Here is a 21,676-nt window from a genome sequence, read left to right on the forward strand (position 1 = left end):
TAAATCCAAATCCACCTCAGGGACGTGCAGCTCTACTGGAGCCTGTTTTGGCTGGGAAGAGGCATTCATTCTCCTTCCAGGTAATTTACACATGTTCAGGAAAGAAGAAAAAAGGTCTCCCATAAATCTCCAGAATTGTAGCCTTTGCTAATTGCACTCCTTGCAGTCACCCCGTTCTACACAACCTCCCTTTCCAGCACGTTCACTCTATTTTCTTAACGAAATGTCACTCGTTGGCTTCTTGGAGAGTAAAAACAATGAAGGCAATAAAAGTAGTTTATGCAGACACACGGCCAGGCCTCACACACACTTCCTGAGAATGGCTCTAAACTGGGTTTATTTCATCAGCTGCTGAAGTATCCCAAACTAGTACTAAGAGGATAAGGTGGCACGGATACCGTTTTATTTTAAAAGGCGTTTGGGAAGAAAGAGAAAGCCATCAGAGATTCTTGAAAACAAGAGGAAGGCAGAGGTGAGGCCATCCTGAACAGTAGTCTTTCTGCAGATCCGTAACACTTCCCCAGCCCTATTTTTTGGACAGTGAAATTGTTCCCCTATTTTCTCCTAGCGCAAACAGGGATAGAATAATTCTTCTGGTGACTTTCCCAGCCTGTTGCAGGAAAAATGACATTCAGAGGCCATGAAAAGCTGCTTGCAGGACAAGGGTTTCATTTCTCTGGAGCCAGATCCATTTCAAGCAAAACAGTTATTTACCTGGAAAACTGACACCCAACCGTGTCGTTACAGCGTACACCTGAAACAGCAGATGCATCCATCTGATGCTGTCTATTAGCTCCCACAGAGGCACAAATGGGCTGACAGAGACCTCACTGCTTACTAGCGTCTCGGAGGCGTACAACGATCTTTGCTAACAGATCAGAGGAACAGCTGCCTTTAAAGAAAGGGCCATATAATTTTACGACCATTAACATCATTTTGCAGCAGTGTGCTGAACAAAGGGCAGGCAAGCTCCGCTGTACAGGATAAGAGCCAGCTGCTGCAAGGCTCGGGGAAGAGGCTTCCCCACCCCTCGCAGCTCCAAGGAGTATTCCAGAGATTTCTTTTACGCCTCTCCATAACCCATGAGTTGCGGATCGTGGCTGCAGAGGGGAAAACGCACTCTGACCAAGGGTCTGATCTGGCGTGGCCATTCACGTCTGACTGCCTCCTAGAGCCTCACGCTGGCATGATGCACTAAGGTGAGAACAGTCTCATGTCTGTCTCAAAGGCTGCTCTTCAAAACCCAGAGCTGAAGTACAAAAGCAGCAGCAACAGCCACAGTCTTTGCAGCTACGGCTCGTTTTCCACAGTCAGGGAAAGGTGGATCTGAAAGCTTTTGTTCCCCTGGGGAGAGGGTGGAAACAAACAAAAAAGGAAGAGGGAGAATTAAAGTAATCTTGAATCACTAAGCAGATTCACATCACTGGATCAATAAGCACCACTGACAGGGATCACAGGAATGTCGCAACTTTGCCAATAATAAAGCAGCACAGCAGAGCTTGGAGGATGACTTTTCTAAGGCAGCCGAGCATGAAGCAGCGAGGCTGGTGAACAGCTGAAAGTGACACCCTGGCTTACCGCGGGCCGCTGCCAGTGGCAGGGCTCGATGCAGTTTGCTTTAAATAATGATGAGCACAGAGATTGTATTTGTAGGGGAAAGACAACCAAGGACTGGAAAACCAAGCGCTAAATTTCACAGGCCAAACCCGTATGTTCTTCCCCCCCAAACTAATTCTTTTCTAGGCTGGAAAGAAGAAAGAAAAATCAGTGCTAATTTAATCAATTGATCAGCCTATTGATTGCAAAACTGGAGCTGCTAGTTAGCCATGTGCTGTAATGCCCTCAACTCTGAAACCACAAAACACACCATTGATTTCTTCACTTTCAGCTCCAAAACAAGAAATAAAGCCAGGCTTTCAGCAGGAAAGCAACTTCAGGGAGAAGATGCAAGCAAAGAAGAAGAGAGGCCAGGAAACAGGGACAGCCGCATCTTGCGAGGTTCAAAGTGAAATTAGTTACAGATGCAGTGACGGTGTCTTGTGTAAACTCTATCGATTGGGTGGCTGACAGTCTTGGGAGCCTCCATACCAGGACAATCAATCCGGCTGCAGTGTCACCTGCCACTTTGCTGAACAGTTGACAATGCAATTATCCAGTGTGGAGGCAGGGAGTTGGCGTGTGTCAAACGCAGTTAGCCACTTTCCGGGCACTACTCGATAATGCGTTTCACCACCGAGTGGAAGAGACGACATGCGGAGACAGGAGCTGTTTAGAGCCATTGAGACCCGTGCTCCCTTCTTCCTTTAAAAAAATCTCACTGCCCCTGACTTAACAACTGTATTCTAAAATGCTATTAAAATCACATCAATCAACTATTGTGTGCTTAAGACTGAAGTTTGACCTGAGTGTCCAAGAAGTAGGTTGCAGTTCTAGCAAAACTGCAGACGCTTGGGGGGGGGGGGGGGGGGGGGGGAATCATCAAATGACTGTCTTAAAGCCTGGGACTTTCAAAACCAAAGCAGACAGACCACTAGAAAAATGGATTGCAGAGAGTAGCTAAGCAAGTGCAGCAGATGGGACTGGAAGATCTTATGCTGCATGTCTGAGATCTAGGAAAATTGAAGTTTAAAGGGATGCTGTCAACTTGAAACCCAGTCAATTTCAAAAAATTGAGTAGTTTCAGGTGCTCTACCTGCTCCCTTACTCCCCCTGCCAATTTTCATGGTGTTACAACTGCATTTTCTGTTTTCTTTTTAATTAATTTTTTTCCTTCTTCCTCTGTTGCTGGGTGACAGGCATCCCTTCTCCTCCTCCAAGTACAATACATAATACTGTCAAGCGGAGAGAATTCCCCTTCTTCCCACAGAAAATCTTTTCCTGGTTAGAGTGGCTGTCGGCATTACGTAAATCAAACAGCAAGGTTTAGTTGATTGTGCTCCTTTCAGCTAATGCGTTCTGACAGTTTGAGCATAAAAATTAGGTTCTTACATTTTTGCATGTGTTCAAGTTAACAAAAATGTACCATCAACAATCATGACTTAACAGCTATAAACACCAATTTCTTTTTTTTCAGTTAAAGTGATTTTTACTTTGCCGAGTCCCATTGATTACTTTGTGCTCCAAAATGAAGAAAACACTGTTCCTTGAAGCATTATATGAACTTTAAACACACATGATATCAAGCATCAATTACATGGTGGGTCATGATGGCTTTCCTATGTAAGGCAGGAATTCTGATTTTTTTTTTTTTTTAAGTCACATACTATTCTCATCTGTTTGTCCTGCTTACTAAGGTGAACTTCTGATATTAATACTCAGTACAATACCCAAGAGACATTTATTAGCCACAGAATCCCTCAAATTCTATATGTGAATACAAACTATGGAGAAACAGTCACATAGAGCCCATCTGATTATTGTATATAACACAATGTAAACATATCTGAGCATTTTTAGGTCAAGTATTACCTTATGGACAAGTACTTGCTCTCGAAGGAGAGAGGTACAAATATTAAGGAGTGCTTGGGCTACTCCATCAGACAAGTACAACGTACCATCCTTCAGGAATGGAGGGATTACCAGGATTACCACCATTTTACACAATGGCTGAGGTAAGGCATATGAGCGCTCTGGGACTGAGCAGCCCTCTAAAGGGGGGATAAGGCATAGAATAGGCACTTGAGAAACATGAAATTTATACATCTCGCCCACTTGGAAGCTTACAGCAGGTGGAAGTGACCAGCAGAAGGTAGTAAACCAAATATGGAAAGGCTAAAACACCAAGACTGAGAGTCTGGGAAGGATGCTCAGACGTGTAGATGCATTCATCTTGGAGACTAAGCAACGAGGGACACTGACACTGGAAATGTGACAGAGAAAGGCACTGAACTGAGCTCTTGCTAAGTGGGAGGAAGATTAAGAATTTCATTGTGGCAGAGACTCCCTATACTCTTACCACAAACTGCTCTTGCACCCAAGCTGAAGTTTGCTTTAGCCTGCCAGGGCAAAATGAATGAATTCTGACTCATCTGCACAGAAATGGGGAAGATGATTCCAGTTACTAGACCATTCTTCCAAAAGGCCTGAATATGCCAGTGATATGTTCTATTTCCCACACAGTCTCTTAGGAGAAGTCACACTTTTACTGTTCAGCTCAAATTCTTTTGCTGAATTCGAGTAGCTCAGTTAGATCTCTTACTAGTATGATCTTAAACGCAGCCTGAACCTCCTGTCATGGAAAAATGGAAAGTCTCCTCGCCTCCTGAAGCTTTCCTGCATGCCTCATTATATTTTATCTGAGAAAGAGGGCACAGCTGGCTACGAGGTGAGATTCTAGAGCAAGACTTTTAAGCTCTGTTACCAGCTTTGCTACTACCTTTATAACATTAGAGAAGATGCTTCTCCATGCTTCAGTTTCCACATACATGTCAAACACAGATTTTGCAGAGCTTTGTTGTAGAGGTCGATGTGCATGAAACTGCACTGAGAAGCGCAACTGAGTTTTCCTCCTCTATTTGGAGCTTTCTGCCAGGCAGTTACCAGACACAAGCAAAGTCACCGTGTTCACCAACACCTGCTGCTGAGGCAGGAGAACTGAAAAGCATCTACTTAGATTTTGAGGACCTCACGCTTGAGAGCCTGCTTCTAACGTTGCATATATTTAGAAGGAGAACAAATTGGAGGAGCATATAGCTATTGCCCCAGTGCTTTTTCTTGGACAACCAACCCATGCTGGACGAAGGCTGGCCTACAACATTTGCTGCTCAAACTGAAGCACATCTTGATTCTGCAGAGATAGAAAGCTGACCGTGGGACTGCAGCCATCTGCTGTAAACTTTTAGACATTTTAATATAGTCCCACTTTCCAGGCAGCTGCCCTAATTGTACATGACTGAGATCCAATGCAAATGGGCACCCAAGGATAACTGTAGTTTGTTACAGCTTGTAAGGCTTTACTGAGTTCCTCTACACATACGCTAAGTCGTGCTGTTTTTCCCTTGATAAGACATTAATGAACAGATACAAGCCCTTTGCTAGCTTGGGAGGAGGGCAGCATAGAGAAATAAAGAGAAACTTCAGAGTTAAGTAATCCCTGTGTGCTTCTCCTTCTTCAAGAGTATCGCAAGCTATCAGACAGATCCTTGTCATGTTGATCTCTCTTAGAAAGTATCCTTCCCTGAAAATGCCCTGCTTACCATTTTAACATTTTCAAAGTCTTTCTCTCTTCTGTGCTATTTTTGATGCAACTGATCTGCTGAAGGAAGAGAGACCCAGAAGAGCACTGGTGACTAGCTTGCTACTGTGCCTTGAGGAAGGCTTTTTGGTGGGGGAGCTGGAGGGTAGAAGAGGAAGACAGGGCGGGTGGAGAGAACTTAGCTACAATTCTTCAATTCTTTCGTATCTAAAGAGGACAGCAATCTCTGTTCTATCAGACCGCACGGTTCGTGCTTTAAATGGTACTTGCTGCTAGCTTGCTTTCCCTGTCTCTGCCTCTCTCCCTTTGAAGCAGACTGGACAGCTTCCTCAAGCTGGCGTTATCACTCCCTCTAACCACTCTTGGCAGGCAATCTAATTCCCCCTGAAAAGGTCACCGCCATTTTAACTGCCTTTCAATCACATTAAGCACGCTGCCGCTCGTGCTCAGAGCGCTGCGCCTGCAGCTCTCCTGACTGAGGTGCGATCGATAAGCTGACATCCCGTCCCCCCACCCGATCTCCCCAACCGCCCCATCTGCCGCTCGCCGCCTTCCCATCACCTGGACAAGCCGCCTTCCCAGAACGGACGGCGAGAGACCAAGTGACAAAAACCTCTCCTCAAATGTGAAACGGCAGAAGGGAGCCGCTAACCTGGCATTTACTAATCTTCGTCCCATCTGCTAAAAAACAGAAGGGTGCAAGCACCCCCTACTCCCTCCCTAGACCTACAGAGGCAGCGGCTTCACAGGACAGTTTGCTTAGGCACCGGTCCAGGCACCTTTGAAGCTGTGTTACAAAGAACAAGCCTCCCTCAAGCTTCCTTCAATGCAATCATTACCGTTATCTCTCCCCCTGTGCTGCCTTTTTTTTTTTTTTTTTTTTGCAGTTACGAGTTATGTGTTCCACCCATCGATCCCTGTGTAAGACACTGTTTTAAGTCCTCTTGCCTTTTGACTGTGCTAAGCCGTTTAAGAGATGACAGCGGCTTCTATCAGTGCGAAGCTGATGCGATTCTTTTCAGATAAAGCACTTTTTTTTTTTCACTCTCCCCCTCCCTTTCCCTTCTTTCAAGTAAGAGACATACGCACAAAAAGAGACACTGAATCTTTCAAAGAAAAAAAAAAACCTTTTGAACTTCCCTCAGGAATTCTTTAAAGGGATAACCTTAACAGTGTAAACACTGAGGGTAACGTGCATCCATTCTGGAGAGGGAACAGAAGAATTGCTACAAATATGTTGAGCGTTAAAAAAAAAAAAAACGAAACATCAGAGAGGGAGCCACTTGATGCTTTCACTTGTGAAGCCTTGTTGGGCTCCTAAACACAAAAACTCATTAGACAAAGATGGCACGAAATAATCCCCTGCAACAAAGAGCTTCGGAGAGGGATGATCCAGAGACGCGAGGATAGACGGTTACTGAATGTTCAGGTATTTCAAGAGAAATTTTAGTCCTGCGACACTGTTCTAAAATAGGGAAATATTTGATTATTACACCTGCATAGCTTTTCACTTTGAAGCACAAACTTGATTTAAACAGCGCTCGGCATTTCATGCTGGTAGCCTTCTGTACCCATCCCAAACAGAAGCAAGAACTCTCCTGCTGCAAACCCCTACTTCAAGCAGGACCTCTGCTGAAACAAAGTGGTTCTAAATCCTACATAATTGCTAATAATCTTAATTTAGTTCCTGCAGTTTTGGGTAAGCAAATTAAGCGCTAGCAAATGATGCTTTAAGAATCCAGAAGTACAAAGTATTTCCTGATTGAATGCCTTCACCAAACCCAACAGCTGAAGAGACAACATACTGATCCCAGCACTTCTCGGTTACGTCATATTCCTACTTGCTGCCATCTCCTGTTCTTTCCACCTGCTGCCTCAAGCATCCCAAGCCGTGGCAGGCAAGGTGTGCTTTGGCTCTGCTGCACTAGACCCAAGTGAGGATTTGCAGCTGCAACACCGACACAGAAGACACAGAATTTCCACCTTCTAAGACAGCCCCTCAGGTGAGAGGAGCAAGTTTTCCCTGCAGCCCCTTTGGAAGCAAGAAAGCTTTGTCCTAGGAACCACACAAGTGAAAGTTTCAGCCTGTGATTGCTCCCAAGTATTAGACCACCTTCCAGAAAACCTGAGCAGGGCTGTTTGTTTCCCTCACCTTTCTGTTTCCAAGAAGAAAAGCCCCAGGATCTCCCAACCTTCCCTCACCCGAGAACGTGGCAGGATCTTTCATACAATTAGCAAAGAGTTTTCCTCACCTTTAAAGTGTTACAAACTTTGACCATTAACCAAAAATGATAAAAAGAAGAAGCCAGGACCTGTGTTAAGTTTGAGTCACTTCTGTAATGCTGCCCAATGGTCTGACCGACTCATGCAATACACGCTGGTCAGAGTGTCCTGCTCCCCCTTCGCCCAGCTGTGACATCTCTTCAAAGCAACCCACCATTAAAACCGAAATTAATGAGACACACGGACATCTATTTTCCCCTCTGGTTTTACATATTTCCACATGTCATCTCTTTAGACACTGGTGACATCCCTGTAGCCTGGCAAAGGCTGTCTGGCATTATAAAAGGCCTTTGATTTCCACATTGCTGCTACTTCTCAGCAAAGGGAACAGAGCCAAACACAAAGCCTCGGGTGATGGGGGTTAACAAGGGCCTTGCCAACTCCAGACAAAGCAGTTTTAAGCATTGGAAAGCATCTCCAAAACGTTGTGCTGTGCTTCAGGGCTCCAAATTAAGAATTCTGTCCCTAAACAAGGCAAGAGCCAACGCTGGCAGAGAAAGGAAAAAGACAAGTCACCTTAAGGTTACCCGAGAGTGCACAAAGCAGACCTGACTTATGGAGACCTCCGAATGCCAGCAGCTGAGAACCACAAAAGGGAGCGTGAAAAAGTGTAACTTGCTTAAAAAAAGAAATACCATCAGCCAACTATGGGAGATCATTCCAGCTTTGCTTTGGCTTCCCAAATTTTTCAGAAACTTCTTGCGCAGAGTAGGTAGGTACCCTGCAGGTATTATCCGCTCACCCAAAATACTAGGTATAAAGTTGGTGGCAAAAAGTTCCTCTGTTTAGGGAAGAGCACACCTCCCTAGATGAGCACGGCAGCCGTTGAATCCAGCTGCCAGCAGAGGTGCGATCCAGAGGAGGAAGGGCAGGGAGGAACACATAGGCTAGGGACCTGCCAGCTGCTCAGGTGGAGTCATTTCTTCAGCAGTGGCTCTGCCGCCTAAAGCTGCACAGAGAGGATGCTCCTCACCACAAACGCCACAGGGAGGTTCCTGTGCTTGCGAGCTCATCTGCAAGACATCAGCACCACAAAGGGAAAGAGTCTAATCCAAAAGCCTTCCCATCAGGGTAATTATGGACGGTTTCAGAACCACATCTAATTGTGCTCTACTCTCCTCCTAGTCTTCTGATCCTTTGCTGGATCTGTTCATGTAGCTAAACACTCTTGAAGGTGTCATGAAGGTCTCAAAAAGGAAAGACGAGACGGACCCCATACTTCCTGATGGAAGCAAGGCTATTTCTAAGTATGAAATACAAAAGTACCTGTCCATGTGCGTGCAGCCATCTTGCAGAGGTTACAGCCCTGACTGTTGCTAGAATCTGTCTAACCTCTGGTGGAGGAAAGCAGTTGCTCTATATAACACAAACTAATGCATTTGAGAATTCCTTAAAATAAGGAAGAAAATGCAACGAGGAGCAAGTACTTTGCATTTACACAGCCTAATCGCATCAATTACACACATTTTGTCCACCTGAAGCCTATTTGAAACACGGTCTCCCACATGACTAAAGCAGTATGAAAGGTTCAGACCACACTTCTGTGAGTTAACTCAAAACCAACAGGGAATGTTAACCAGGTGAGGACAGCACAATGTCCACACCAAAGGAATCAGAAGATTGTGCTCTCCTCAAACTCAGGTGTTCAGTGGGGGTGAAGGAAGAAACTATGTATGCACAAAAAAAGGGGCAGAAATTAACTGAATAGGTTTTTCTAATCAGGACTATCAGTGACAACAATAGAGGCCCATAGACATACCATGCTTCCCTGCTATGGATTACAGTAACTATACTACATAAACATAGCCTAAGGCCCTGCATAGTCTCATCAGACCTCTACCTGGAATCATGTACAGACTCAACCCTCCATGTGGGCACAAAAAAAGTTAAGGTAGGTAAGGCTACAGACTGAGGAAGCGACAGCGTCAGCTTTCCTGGGTAGCCTTTAAAACCCAAAGAAGCTGCTCCTTCACCTCTGTGCTCCCGATCATCTGCTCTGCTACAACCCAGCTACCATTTAATTTCAGAGGAAGGTAAGAGTAGATCAGGAGTGCCAGGGTGTCAGTGAGCACATGGCTTTTAAGTCCAACTCCCTTATGTAGTAGCCTTTCCCCTTGAGATATTTTAAATTAAAATCCAAGCTGATATAGGAAAAGATCACATCCCCATCTTCTTTATTGAATGGAGGGAGCCAGCATTCCTCCTCTCATTAGGCATGCGCTATGTGGATTGCTTGCAAGAGACTCTTCTTAGTGCCAGAGGTTCATGCCAACGAACAGTTTAGTAAATCCTCCTCTTTGAGGCCAAAGGGCTGAGTGTAAGAAAGGGGCCAGGTTTCTAGCTAAAATTACATTCACCAATAAAGCTCACGAGAGGTCAAATTTTGCCATAACTCACTCTCTCCTCAGTAACTGATTTCCCCGTCACTGGGGAAGGAGCAAAAGAAGGAGGAAAAATAAAATGTGTTTGTCTGGGAGCCCTAAGGGCTTGCCGTGCTGGAGGTGCAGAGCAGGTTCCTGGATTCTCATTTATCAACCTTAAAAGGGATGGAGTGATAAATGCACAACCGGCCCTTTAATATTTTATGCAGGTGCTAAAGCGACTTAGCTGTCACCTTCAATACATCACCAGAGGCTGATACACCAGCTTTCGTCACTCCAGGCTGGGAATTTTTACAATTTCATTTCTATTTCCCTCTCTTCACATATTTCCACGTATTTCCTACTATGTGTAACATATAAAAAGCTATTTTCCCCAAACGATCTCCTCATTCTACCCATTCCTACTCATTCCCTCTTCAGCCACATTTCTCGAGCAAGAAATAACGCCACGCTTTTGTTCAAGATTTGCACAAGTTTTGACTCTCGTCATTCAAGAAAGGCAGAAAGCTGAAATCACTTTACATTCTGGCAAAGGCTGAAGGTCCCGCCCTTTGTGAAAGGCAAATCTCTAGGTCCCTCCCTTTAAAGACAGACAATGATCAGCTTCCACAGCAGAATGATTTACAAGGGCCCCCAAAAAACTGGCGCACCTCGAAATCCTCCCTCCAGGAGAGTAGTAGCCCGTATCCTCTTCTGCCCGCACCATTCATACTCTTCAAAGCGGTTGCCGTTCTCGTTCTCGATGTCCACAGAGTCATCCTCAGTCATGCATGAACCTTCTCTCTGCACAGGGTAAAGCAGGGGCAGAGCGTTGAGATGCATGAAATAGCTCTTTGGGGTTCATAACTCAGGGTGGGATGGAGAAGAAAAGCTGGACTGTTCCCAGGACAGCTAAATACAGAGCAGACAGCAGCATCTACTCCCACCCCCATTCCCAGTGATCTAAATCTATAAGTAAATGCGTGCTGGAAGAACTTGACAACCTTAAGATCAAAACAAGCTGCAAGGTTCATCATTTTTACACATGGAAATTTAAGCTCTGGTTCCTACAACAGTGCTGGTGTGCATTTCAACATGCATTCCCCTTCCTTGCATGCACAATTCCCCTAATCATGTAAAACACAGATTCCTTTGACCTGCAGCAAAAATGTTCTCCTAGAGCATATTTTTTGGGACACACTGATCAAAAGATACCTCTCTTTACACCATGCACCTCTCAAGGCAACAAGAGTGAATCTGTTCTCTTTTGTGGGCTTTTCCTGAGAAACAAGCACAGAAAGCCCTAGGACACAACTCTCTCTCGCCCCCCCCCCAGGGCTTGTTCCTCCTTCCTTGCTGTCTTTGGGATGAACAGCAAGAGAACGGTTCTGCTCAAATGCACTTCCTGGAGTAAGATGGTCATGCAACATTTACAAATGCCAGTCTGTTACAAAAGAACCCAACAAAAAATAATTCTAATCTTGTCAAAGGCAGAAATCAGAAAGAACTCTTCTTGCTGTGCTACACCGGAAGCATGAAGTCCTACAAAAGGCTTCATAAACTTCAACAGCTCTACCTTTACAGTCTACAACTTAGACTTCAGTAACAGCGAAAGGGTGCATGAAGTAAAAAGTTACTAATGCAACACAGGAGAAAAAAACCAGAAGAATCCATCTTCCAAGACAGAAAGAAGTGACTACATATCTTAGGGAGACATAGTTAGCATTGCCTGTAAGCTCAGCAATGTTAGTTTTTGCCCCATGTTAGGTCAACTGCAGACAAAGCTGGGAGTAGGGAGAAGGGAATGGCAGCTGGCGATCCTGCTGCGCCTCTACCTTTGCAAGGCATTGTTCCACATGCCTACTCATCTCCTCCTCGGATCCTGACAGAGGTCGGCTGCAGAGGGGACATACCTGCCCTTCGTCTTGCTTCCTCCGTTTCATTTTTCCAATCCGAGCTGCATGGAGAAACCAGGGAAAGAAAACAAAACAAACAAACAAAAAAAAGAAGACACGTCAAGTTTGTAGATCCACTCTTCTCTCTATTTGCTCAGCTCCAAACAATAAACCCTTGGCAGAAACGTTAAGATTTCACACCAGAAAATCCCATTGCAACTCCCTATTCTGATCTCCATAAATAGTACAGAGACTGTTACTTAGCACTTTCCAGATTAAACCTGTAACCTGTGGCTGAGTACAGCCTGATTTCAGAAAGGCAGCTACTCACGATTTAATAACTAGGAGAGGGAATACCTGCTGCACCTCCCCAGGTAAGTTACTCAAATGGTTAAATACTTTCTCTTGGAAGCCTGAAATTGTTTTCAAAGTGGAGTGATCAAGCCACTGAATCCTGTTCTGGATTTTGCCGTCTGAGATCCATCCACTATCACATCTATTCCCTACGCAGGAACTTGCTTAGACCATAGAAGGATGATGTAGCACCTGAAAAGCCTTGGACAAGGTATATAACAGTCACTTCCAGGACCACAGAGTCTCCTGTACACCCTGGATAATTCCTTCCCAGAACATCACGAACAAGTCAGAGCAGCATCTTAGTAGCAGGTAACATTTATGGAGAGGAAAGATCTTTGCTGTGAAAAACGCAGCACCTATGCTAGATAGCTTCTGGCTCTCTCATTTTTATTTCACTATTTTCACGTAGAGGAAAACTGGGGGCTATACTGCCTTCTTGAGGGCACGCTCTGGGAAACAAACATGTTAGGAATCATGATGATTAGAAAAAGCAGCCAAGGTAGCCTGTTGCTTAATCCAATCTCTGGTTAATTTGAGCCATCATTTAATGTGATCAAAACATCTGGAACCAAATCATTTGCATTAAAAAGAACTTCTGTTCTTTATTATGATGGCTTTAGGCAGGTATTACTGAATAACTCAATCACTGGCTGCAGGAAAGTCGCTGTTTAATTAAGAAGGAAGGTCAAAATTCTGAATGAGAGACAAGGAAAAGCCCAAGGAAAGCCCATGTGATAATGAGAGATGACACCACCAAAAAGCTGCGTTAACCAGAAATCGTTACTGACATTGTGAGCGCTGCAGCATGCTCTGAAAGCCTTCATGCCTGAATACTGTGGGATCAACAGCTCCCTGCAGCCAACGAGTCAGAGAAAGCTGCTGGAATGCCAGGAAGAGAAGGATCGGGGTACAGGAAAGTTTCTGTCAATCGTTTTCTAAAGCGCATCCGTTTATAACTCGGTGATGTGGATGCACTAAAGTTTCATCTAGACACACCAACACAGACCTGAAAGGCCTCTTTCAGGGCTTTCTTGTTGGCTTCCCTGGACTCAGGACTCTCTGGGTTATGATATACTTTCCCACAATCCAGAATTAGGAATATTCACTATCCCCTACACTCTGTGATGCTCCAAGATTAAGGCGGCTTCAAATTATTCCCTGGGCATTGCTCTTCCTCACTGAATGAGACAGATTTGTAGGAAAACTCCTTCTAAAACAAATCTTCCCTCCTGGCATCATGAAAAGGCTTTTGCAAATGTGATATTCCTACAATAAGAGACAGCAACTTGAGACCACAACGAGAGTGGTTTTGAGACCCGGCACTTTGAACAACAGAGACTGTCAAGTAAATGCACATCACTTGCATCAGTCATCTAAGTTTCATTTGCTGAAGCTCCACAACCCTCTCTTGTGTTGGGTATACCACACCGACAGCTCCACAGCCCACCTGCCTCTCCACACACTTCAGGTACTTCAGCATTCCTAGTGGGACGTTTTAATAGTTTCCCTTCTATTTTGTCTGCTGCAATCTGTTATTTTACCTATACTGTCAGCTCCTACTCCACAAGGTAAACCGCTTGAATTCCAGTCAACACAGAAGCAAACATCACGAAGTATTACTGCTAATTTCATTGTGCCCAGATGAATTATGTTCCACTTTTAAATAAAACAACAACCCCCAAAATGTCTTCTGTGTTCTCTCCCCTTCCTGAACCCCACAATATCCCTCCTCCCCCTTCAACATCATCCAGCCCTCTTACCAGAAGTTGTCAGAGTTAAGCCATGCTCTTTCTGGTTTGTACTTCAGTGCACAAGAGACTTCTGAAGTTCTGGTTTAGTGAATACCTATATCCTCCAGTACGGCTCTTTCGCATAAGTTTAGGATGCTCTTTCCTTGCCTCGCTAGTGCTGCAGAGCCAGCACAAACTGGGGAGGAGGCTGGAATCAGACACGACTTGAGCATTCTCTAGCAACACCTATCTGACCAGAGAAAAACACAGGACAAAGCCTTCTCTACCCTGATCGCAGACACATGTTTCTCTCACCTCATCCTGTTTTTAAACAGGGAAACGTAGGGAAGGATTATTATTAATAATAAATATTAATTATTCTGGTAGGACTCCCTGTGGCCAATCAATTCAGCTAAGTCAGTCTGCCTGGAAAGTTTATTAGTATTTTTAACTTTTTTACTGCCATCCTCCAGCCCATGCACTGTAACAGTGACAGAAGGAAGACAAATTGTTTTAGGTCTTGCACTTATAAATTCTTGGGACCACTCCGCCAGAACAAGCACCTGATCTACTGTTAAAATGTTAGCGCAGAGCTGGGAACAGAACCTCACTCTGCTCCGGCTCCACGCAAGACTCAGCAGACAGCCCCTATCTTGGCTCATTGAGCTCCTCCAAGAAGCAGCCCTTTAAGTTCTAGTGCCACATGTGAAAAAGCCACTGGAAGAAAGAGGTGTTGAAAACAAATACCCCTGCCATTTCCATTCTGTGGTCATTAGCAGCGGCAGCATTGTGCCCACGGAGGCCCAGGGTGCCCCTGGTGACAGCAGAAACGGAAAGGGAATGCTGCAGCCTGGAAAGCACATCCCGAGCAGCGCTGTCCCTACGCGACGCGGCACGCAGCCCGGCTATCACTTCCAATCAGCGCAGAAGGGACAGAGCGGCCCCAAAGGCAGGGGGTGATCGTGGCGCCATCCCGAAGGGGAGCAGCTCAAAAGAACACGCAAGTGAGACCACAGGATTGTTAATTAGTGTTGATAGATGCGATCATTTCTAATTAGCTGACTAATCCCTCTCCCCCTTGCTCCTGACACAGGAGCATGGGGGGGGGCTAGGGGGGAAAGGCCATTCCCTCTTGTAATTCAGGAAGATAAAAACGCAGCCAGCAGAGGACTGGATGCAAGAGGACAGAGCTCAGGGAAGGAGGTTTTTGAACAAGGCTGACCCATTCATATCTCTGACTGAACAAAGACTCTGTAGTTACTATTCCAGCCTTCTGCCAGGAGGTGAGGAGTTCACTAATTTTTATTAGCATTAATAATTATTATTAGGCCATCAGAGGGCTTCCAGCACCTTTGAGGCCTCACTTTTAACAGATGTATATTACCCTACACAATGCTGCTGCTGCATGTGCATGTTCTCCCTCAGGTTACACTAAACCTTCGGGCAGCCACGGAGTTTAAGTGGCCATAGCATATGAATGAGAAAGTCGCACATGGAGGCGAGCAAGAATTGGGACCCTCTGCAAGGGCCGGGGTCTCAGTTACGGTCTCTGGCTTAACTTGGGAGCTGTGCTGGCTAAGGGAGCTGCTCTTCCCTTTCCTAATACGGGGTCTTTTGGGACTGCACAAGGCAAGAAGCTGCTTGCACTAGAGGAGCCAAACTGCACTTGACAAAGCGTCTGCTGCCGAGGGTACACTGGCCCCTGCCTTCCCATGGCCGCGGACAGAAGGAGCCAGCCCACCTCCATCCACAGACACTGCTGCCGTATGGGCAGAAGAGACCAAGGATTTTTTCTCACAACAGGCTCTCCCCATCACGGCTAAACCTTATTAATGCCTAAAGATCATGTTATTCTCTAGCCCAGCAAAACTTCCTGAGAGAAAAGCTAATGGGTTTTAGTTTTCACTGGTACTCCCCTCCCCAAGCAAAAATTCACCTTCAGGACAGGGCACTAATTACCTCAGAAGTGCTCTTACATGTCATCTAGCAGTGGACACTATACAAACCTCTACCGCAGCATCAAAGGAGATGATTAAGTTACTAGCAATATCTCTTATGATTCCCTCCACCAGTTTGAGTGGTCCCCCGAGTGCCATGCAGACATCATTAGCAGCTCCTGCAATGGCAGGCCAATCAAATTAAGTGGAAACATTTTTGTCTCCTTTCCAGTGAAAATCATCTAGCTTTATTCCTCCCCCACCCATCAGCTACAAAAGCATACAACAGGCTGGTGGTGGTTCAACAACAAACTGCACGGTGACCACCTCCACAGAGGTCTGCCCAGAGAGGCAGGCTTATGGTCACCACCAATACAGGAATCAGCTTCTCGGGCAGGTGCAAAAGGAGCTTTCTAAGGACCTATTTTACAACTCTACTGAGAATGCCAACTTTGCAAATACCCCTAAATTTGAATCAAAGATATTCAAGCACAAGAGTTAGCACCTGCTCTCTGCAAATCTACCAGAGGAGTCTTGAGGAGCTGTTATACCTATTTTTGTTAGGCCTATCACAAAAAGCTTCTGTGGCTGATCAACTTATCCAAGAGCACCTGATCCAAGGGAACAAAGGCAGCAACGGCAGAGCACAAAAAACCATCTCAAGAACAAGTTAAAGCAAGAAAACAGATGGTCAAGAATGAGTCTGTTTCAGACCTTATGTACAAGTTGCTGCTCATCTGCCTGAGAGAGAATGTTAAGGGCCAAATTCACAGAAGGGTCTCAGTGGGGCTTTCACATTTGCATGGCCAAACTTCCACAGGGATGATTTTCAGCAACCTTCAATCTGACACTATTCTCCAAGGTTGGCACATACTTAACCTGCTGAATCCATGTTCTGATACGCTAACCCATAACTTTGTGCCTCTAATTTCAAATGACTACCTAACCTGCTCTGCACTGCTAAACTCCATAAGCATCAATTTACAGGGTGGCTTAAAGTTTCCAGTTTGGCAACACTGGAAATAAGGCAAATGGAAGAAATGCCTTCTTTATCACATGGGTTCATCAGGAATCAGCACCTCATACTCCTGGGTTCACAAGGACACAACCTCTGCAAAGTGAGTTTAGCACAGGTGAGAGGTGCAAGATTAACTCACTGAGGCTGACAGGGAAGTTCAGATACAAACACGCAACCGAGAGTCTAACAGACAGAACATTAATCTCCTGCTCCAGAGCTTGCAAATGCATTCACCTTACTTACAGTTCAATTTAAGTCAAAGGTTTGACTTACAGAATTAAAATTCTGGACCATCAGGTACCTGTAAACCATGTAACTATCAGGACCTAATCACGTTGCAGCCAGGCCAACAGCAGCTCACAGAAGACATCTCCCTCTCTACCTTCTCTTTCCTTAGCTCTTGTTGCACTTTCCCAAGTGACCACAACAGGATGGAACACATCGAGGACATCTGACAGGACTTGGACACAAAAAACCCTGGCAGCTGAGATTTGAGTCAAGGACTATGTGGGAGAAGAGCAAACATCACGGGCCCCTTTTTATGGGAGGAGTTTCCAGAAGTGATTCTCGAACTCAGCTGGCAAGAAGCTTGACAGATATACCAAGATAAACTGGTTACAACGATATTGAAAAGTACACTTAAAACATAGTAAAACCAAACAAAATAGATTTTTCTTTGACAGACTGCATTTTGTATATCCTAAGTTTCTTCTTCACTGTGTCAATAAGAACATGAAACAAAAAGCCAGATGTCTTTGGACAAGTCCTACATAATTTCTGTCAATGTAAACTAACGGGGATAAGGAAACCATTCTCACAGAGCAAGCTATAAAGTTGCGTGATTGATTAGAAGCTCATTAGAACACAAGATATAGACAAATAAGCATTTTTTTTCCGAAAGCACTCAAGTGTTCTCCATCTGGAGCAATACTGCTTAAATAACTGTTTAACAATAATGCGGCAAAGCTTATGAATACCACAAAGTTATTTTAGTGCAAACAAATGTGGAGGAGGAAACAAGAAAGCAGGCTGAGTTCAGTGGTCACAAATATAAAGTCACATGCATAGAGAGGAGCAGTATAACCTACCCAACCCTCCGGCTGGATACTAATGTAACAGCATAGGCCTGAACCAGGCATCACTACAGTGATGTTCTGGAAACAGTACTAATCAGCCATAAAAAGCTAAGGTCGGGAGGAACCAGTTCTGATCTAGTTTGACCTTCTTTGTGGCCCAAAGCCAAAGCACTTCAGCTAGTATTTCTGCATCCCTAGTACTGTTAGGGTGTACGACAGAATGGACAGGAAATACCAGCGTTATAAGGGCACTATATAAATTAACCAAGTGTCCTCATTTGGAATACGGCTGTCAGTTCTGCTCACTGTACCCCGAAAGGTATATACAAAAAAAGTAAAAGGTTCAGCAAAAGCAATGCAAATGCTGTACAAAACTAGCAGCCTCCCTTTAGATGATGAGCCCAGGTTCACAAAAACATCTAAGAACAGGGCACAAGAGGAGTTCCTAGATCGCAGCCTACACAGACTGTGGTGCAGCCCTACTTTAGGCTAAAGTCAAAAGCATAAAGCTCTACTGAGCCAGTTCAGCAGAGCACGCTGTCATCAAGAGCTTTCATTCATACTGAAGGACTCCACAACACCAAGAACCTCACAAGCCTGACTCAGACTTTTTTTTTTTTTTTTTTAAATTTAAAATAAGGTAACTGCACATTGTTGGCCTGAAAAAAGGTGGAAGGTGGGAGCTTAGCCCCAGCTATCCAAAAATGATAAAGAAACAGTTTGACATCACTGACTCCAGAGACCTCTGTCACACAAAACAAGTCACTGCAGAGCAATACCTCAGTGCATTTCAGCCATCTGAAGTCTCCGTGTCAGGAAAAGGTTCTACCTGCCAACACTGGCAGCTCACTGCACTCATCTAGGAGCACAGATGTGAGCACACCTGCCAGCAGTTACCTGTAATTGATGCAAGGCAACTCATCTCTTTGTTGTATGACTTAACAGACTTTCAAGAGTTCACAGGTTTTTGGCCCTCAGGGTTGATATTTAAAAGTCTCCAAGCTAGCTCTGAAATCAGTTATGTATAACTTAAAAGTTATTGGGTCAGTAACTTAATTCTATTTGCCTATGACTGTGCTGAACATGTAACACTTCAAATTCAAGCAAACTATTTTGGTATCAGTACACTCTAAAGCCTTTTGTTATTTTGTTAAAGCATCTCCATCTTCTTCTAAATAAACTGCATCAACACAATATCACTGGTGTTATCTTAAACTATCACAGCAGGAAGCTAAAGATTAACAAGCTTCCTGATAGCCTGAACAACCACATTTTGACTAAATGGTACATATCAGAGCAGCTATAAGCAATACAAAATCAGATGACAGAATATTGTTACTATTTAAATGGTAAGTTCTGCCTTCTCTGAACTTTGGGAAAACAGTTTCAACTTCTTCAGCTCAAGCTAAAAAAAAAAAAAGTATACTTTCAGCTTTTTTTTCCAATTTACAAACACAGAGATGGGACTTGCTCTCTCTGAAATAAAGTGACCTCTGATTTGTTTTTTAAGTACCAAGACACTTTTCACTAGAAATACTTGTTTACTTGTTGTTAGGAACGCCCAGAAATACAAGAATAAAAGTAACGCACCGGCACCTGTGGGTTTGAGAGAAAAAAAAACAACCCAAAACATGACGTCAGATGCACAGATGCTCAGACTGCTGGTTTAAAAGTTTACTGCAAGATTCTGCCATGTGAGCCATGAAAGCGCAGCAGCCTGGCCCCATAATTTTAAATACGGGGTTCAGGGCCTACTTATAAGCTCGCTGGTGGGACTCCGGTGGCGAGAAGGGCCTCCCCCGGGAGGCCAGGGGTGAAGGTGGCGGGTCTCAGCCCCACACACCCCACGCCCCGCCAGCTGCACGCCGAGGCCCAGGCGCGGCAGGTCGCAGCTCCCGGCCCGCCGCGGCGGGTGGGTTTCACACAACTCGGCCCAACTCTGGGAAGTTTTCCGGGCAGGGGGAGAGGCGCGGGAGGAGGCCCGGCGGGGCGGGGGCAGCCCGGGGCACGGCGCGGGACCGCACTCACCGTTCAGCCGGGTCTGCCGGTTCGCTCGCACCCGCAGGAAGGTCTGCAGAGGGGAGACAAGAGCGAAGAAGTGTCAGAGCCCCCGGCCCAGCGTAAACAACTCGCCCCCCGCCGGTAAACAAGGCCCGGCCCGGCTCCCCCCGCCCCGCGCATCACCGGGACAACGCACCGGCCCCGGGCCTGCCCCGCCCCCCCCCCCCCCGGCACCCACCTCTTCCCGGCCCCCGCCGCCGGGCCCCCTCCTGCCGCTCTGCATAGCCGCGGGCGCCGCGGGCGGCCGGCGGGGCAGCGGGGCGGCGGGCCCCGGGGCGGACCCCCCCGCACGGCCCGGGATGCGGGCGGATACGGCGCGGCCCGGCAGGCGCCGCCGATCAGCCCCCAGCGGCCGCCGCCATGTTGGCCCCGGTCATGTGACCCGCCGCCGAGCGGGTGAAAGTTCACCAGGAAACCGGCGGGGAGAGGCGCGAAAGGAGGAAGTTCCCATGGCAACCGACAGGCGGCAGCAAGGCCCAGCGAGCCCCGGCCAATCAGGGCCCAGGGGCGGCTGGAACCCAGGGGCCCCTGGCCAATCAGAGAGCAGGGGTAACTGGGACCCAAGAGTGCCTGGCCAATCAGGAATCAGGAGCCACTAGACCCCAAGGGCACGTGACCAATCAGGGCCGAGGGGCAACTGCAAGCCAGCTTTCCTTGCCCAATAGGGACTGGGCGTCCTTCAGGCCCAACAACACTAGCCAATCAGGGCCCTGGGCCCAACTGTAACCCAGAGGTGCTGGCCAATCAGGAACCAGGGGCAAACGGTCCCCAACTCTTCTTGCCCAATTAGGGGTTGGGGGCCTTTGAGGCCCAAGGGCACCTGGCCAATCAGAGCCTGAGGGGTAACAGACCCGAAGGCAGGTGGCCAAGGGGGGCCCAGAGGCCCCTCCACGGTCCCAGCCGCGCCATGGAGCCCCGGGCCCTGCCTGACCCGGCCCCCGCGGGCACCGGCCCCGGGGCGAGGCCCGGCCCCGGGGAGAGGAGCCCCGGCCTCCCCGCGGGTCCCGCAGGCTGAGCACGGCCTGAACGCCGACCCCAGCTGCGCCCCGGGCTCGTGGGTCTCTTTCCCACCGCTGCCCCACAGCCGTGGTGGGGACGGCTCCAGTGGACCAGCCTGAGGGGAGGACAGAGCTAGGGGCTAGAAACTGGGCAGCGCAGGCTCCTGCACAGCTTAAATCCCATTTGTTCCCCCCTCCGCAGACTCCCCAGACTTTGTTTCTTGGAATCAAACCTACATCTTGGGTCTTCGCTCTGGCACCTGACAATCTGCCGCTCCTTCTTCAGAGGGAAAAGAACAACCAAAAAAAACCCGATATGTTTTGCTGTGTCAGAAGATGGTGGGTGGTCAGCAAGTTCAGGTGCTGGCTGGTAAGCTTTGCACAGCGCTGACCTGCATCGTACATCCCAGCTGTGTCTGCAAGCTGAAATGCAGCTGTATTTTCGTACATGTGCTTACTTACAAAATCAAAGCTGCTGATTGTTGGGCTTACCCTTTTAATTAATTAAGCTGTCTTTCAGGAGGCATGCTCACCGCTGAGCTCAGGTGGAGGGAGGTGAGCCTTTCCTGGAGAAGGATTTTAGGCTTTCAGTTATACTTACTCCACATGTTGTTCAGTCACAAATATTCTGTGGGCTCAGCTGACCCACGCAAGGTGGTCTCCCTCCAAGCCTGAAATGCTATCTTTGCAGTATGGTGAATGACTTATAATTTGCTGTTGATTTTTCCGCTGGGGATTCAGGGTTGTATCTAAATCCAACTAAATCG

At 46.5% G+C, this 21,676-nt stretch overlaps 1 protein-coding gene across 4 annotated transcripts in view; it reads right to left on the reverse strand.

The window, feature by feature from the left end:
* Positions 1 to 21,676, reverse strand: part of RNF220 (ring finger protein 220) — a gene marked incomplete at its 5' end in the record, with an annotated part of 225,240 nt that overhangs the window by 37,570 nt on the left and 165,994 nt on the right. For 2 of the 4 annotated variants that reach the window (XM_082311492.1, XM_082311489.1), the window contains 3 exons: positions 10,509 to 10,641; positions 11,673 to 11,794; positions 19,879 to 19,921. In XM_082311492.1, coding sequence (XP_082167618.1) covers positions 10,509 to 10,641; positions 11,673 to 11,794; positions 19,879 to 19,921 — 298 coding nt within the window. Of the gene's footprint in view, positions 1 to 10,508; positions 10,642 to 11,672; positions 11,795 to 19,878; positions 19,922 to 20,089; positions 20,252 to 21,676 lie in introns of those variants that run through there. The other 2 variants (XM_082311491.1, XM_082311490.1) reach the window with 2 other exon arrangements.

This window comes from Platalea leucorodia (assembly GCF_965183815.1).
Source record: "Platalea leucorodia genome assembly, chromosome: 5".
In the NCBI taxonomy this organism is placed as follows: Eukaryota; Metazoa; Chordata; class Aves; order Pelecaniformes; family Threskiornithidae; genus Platalea; species Platalea leucorodia.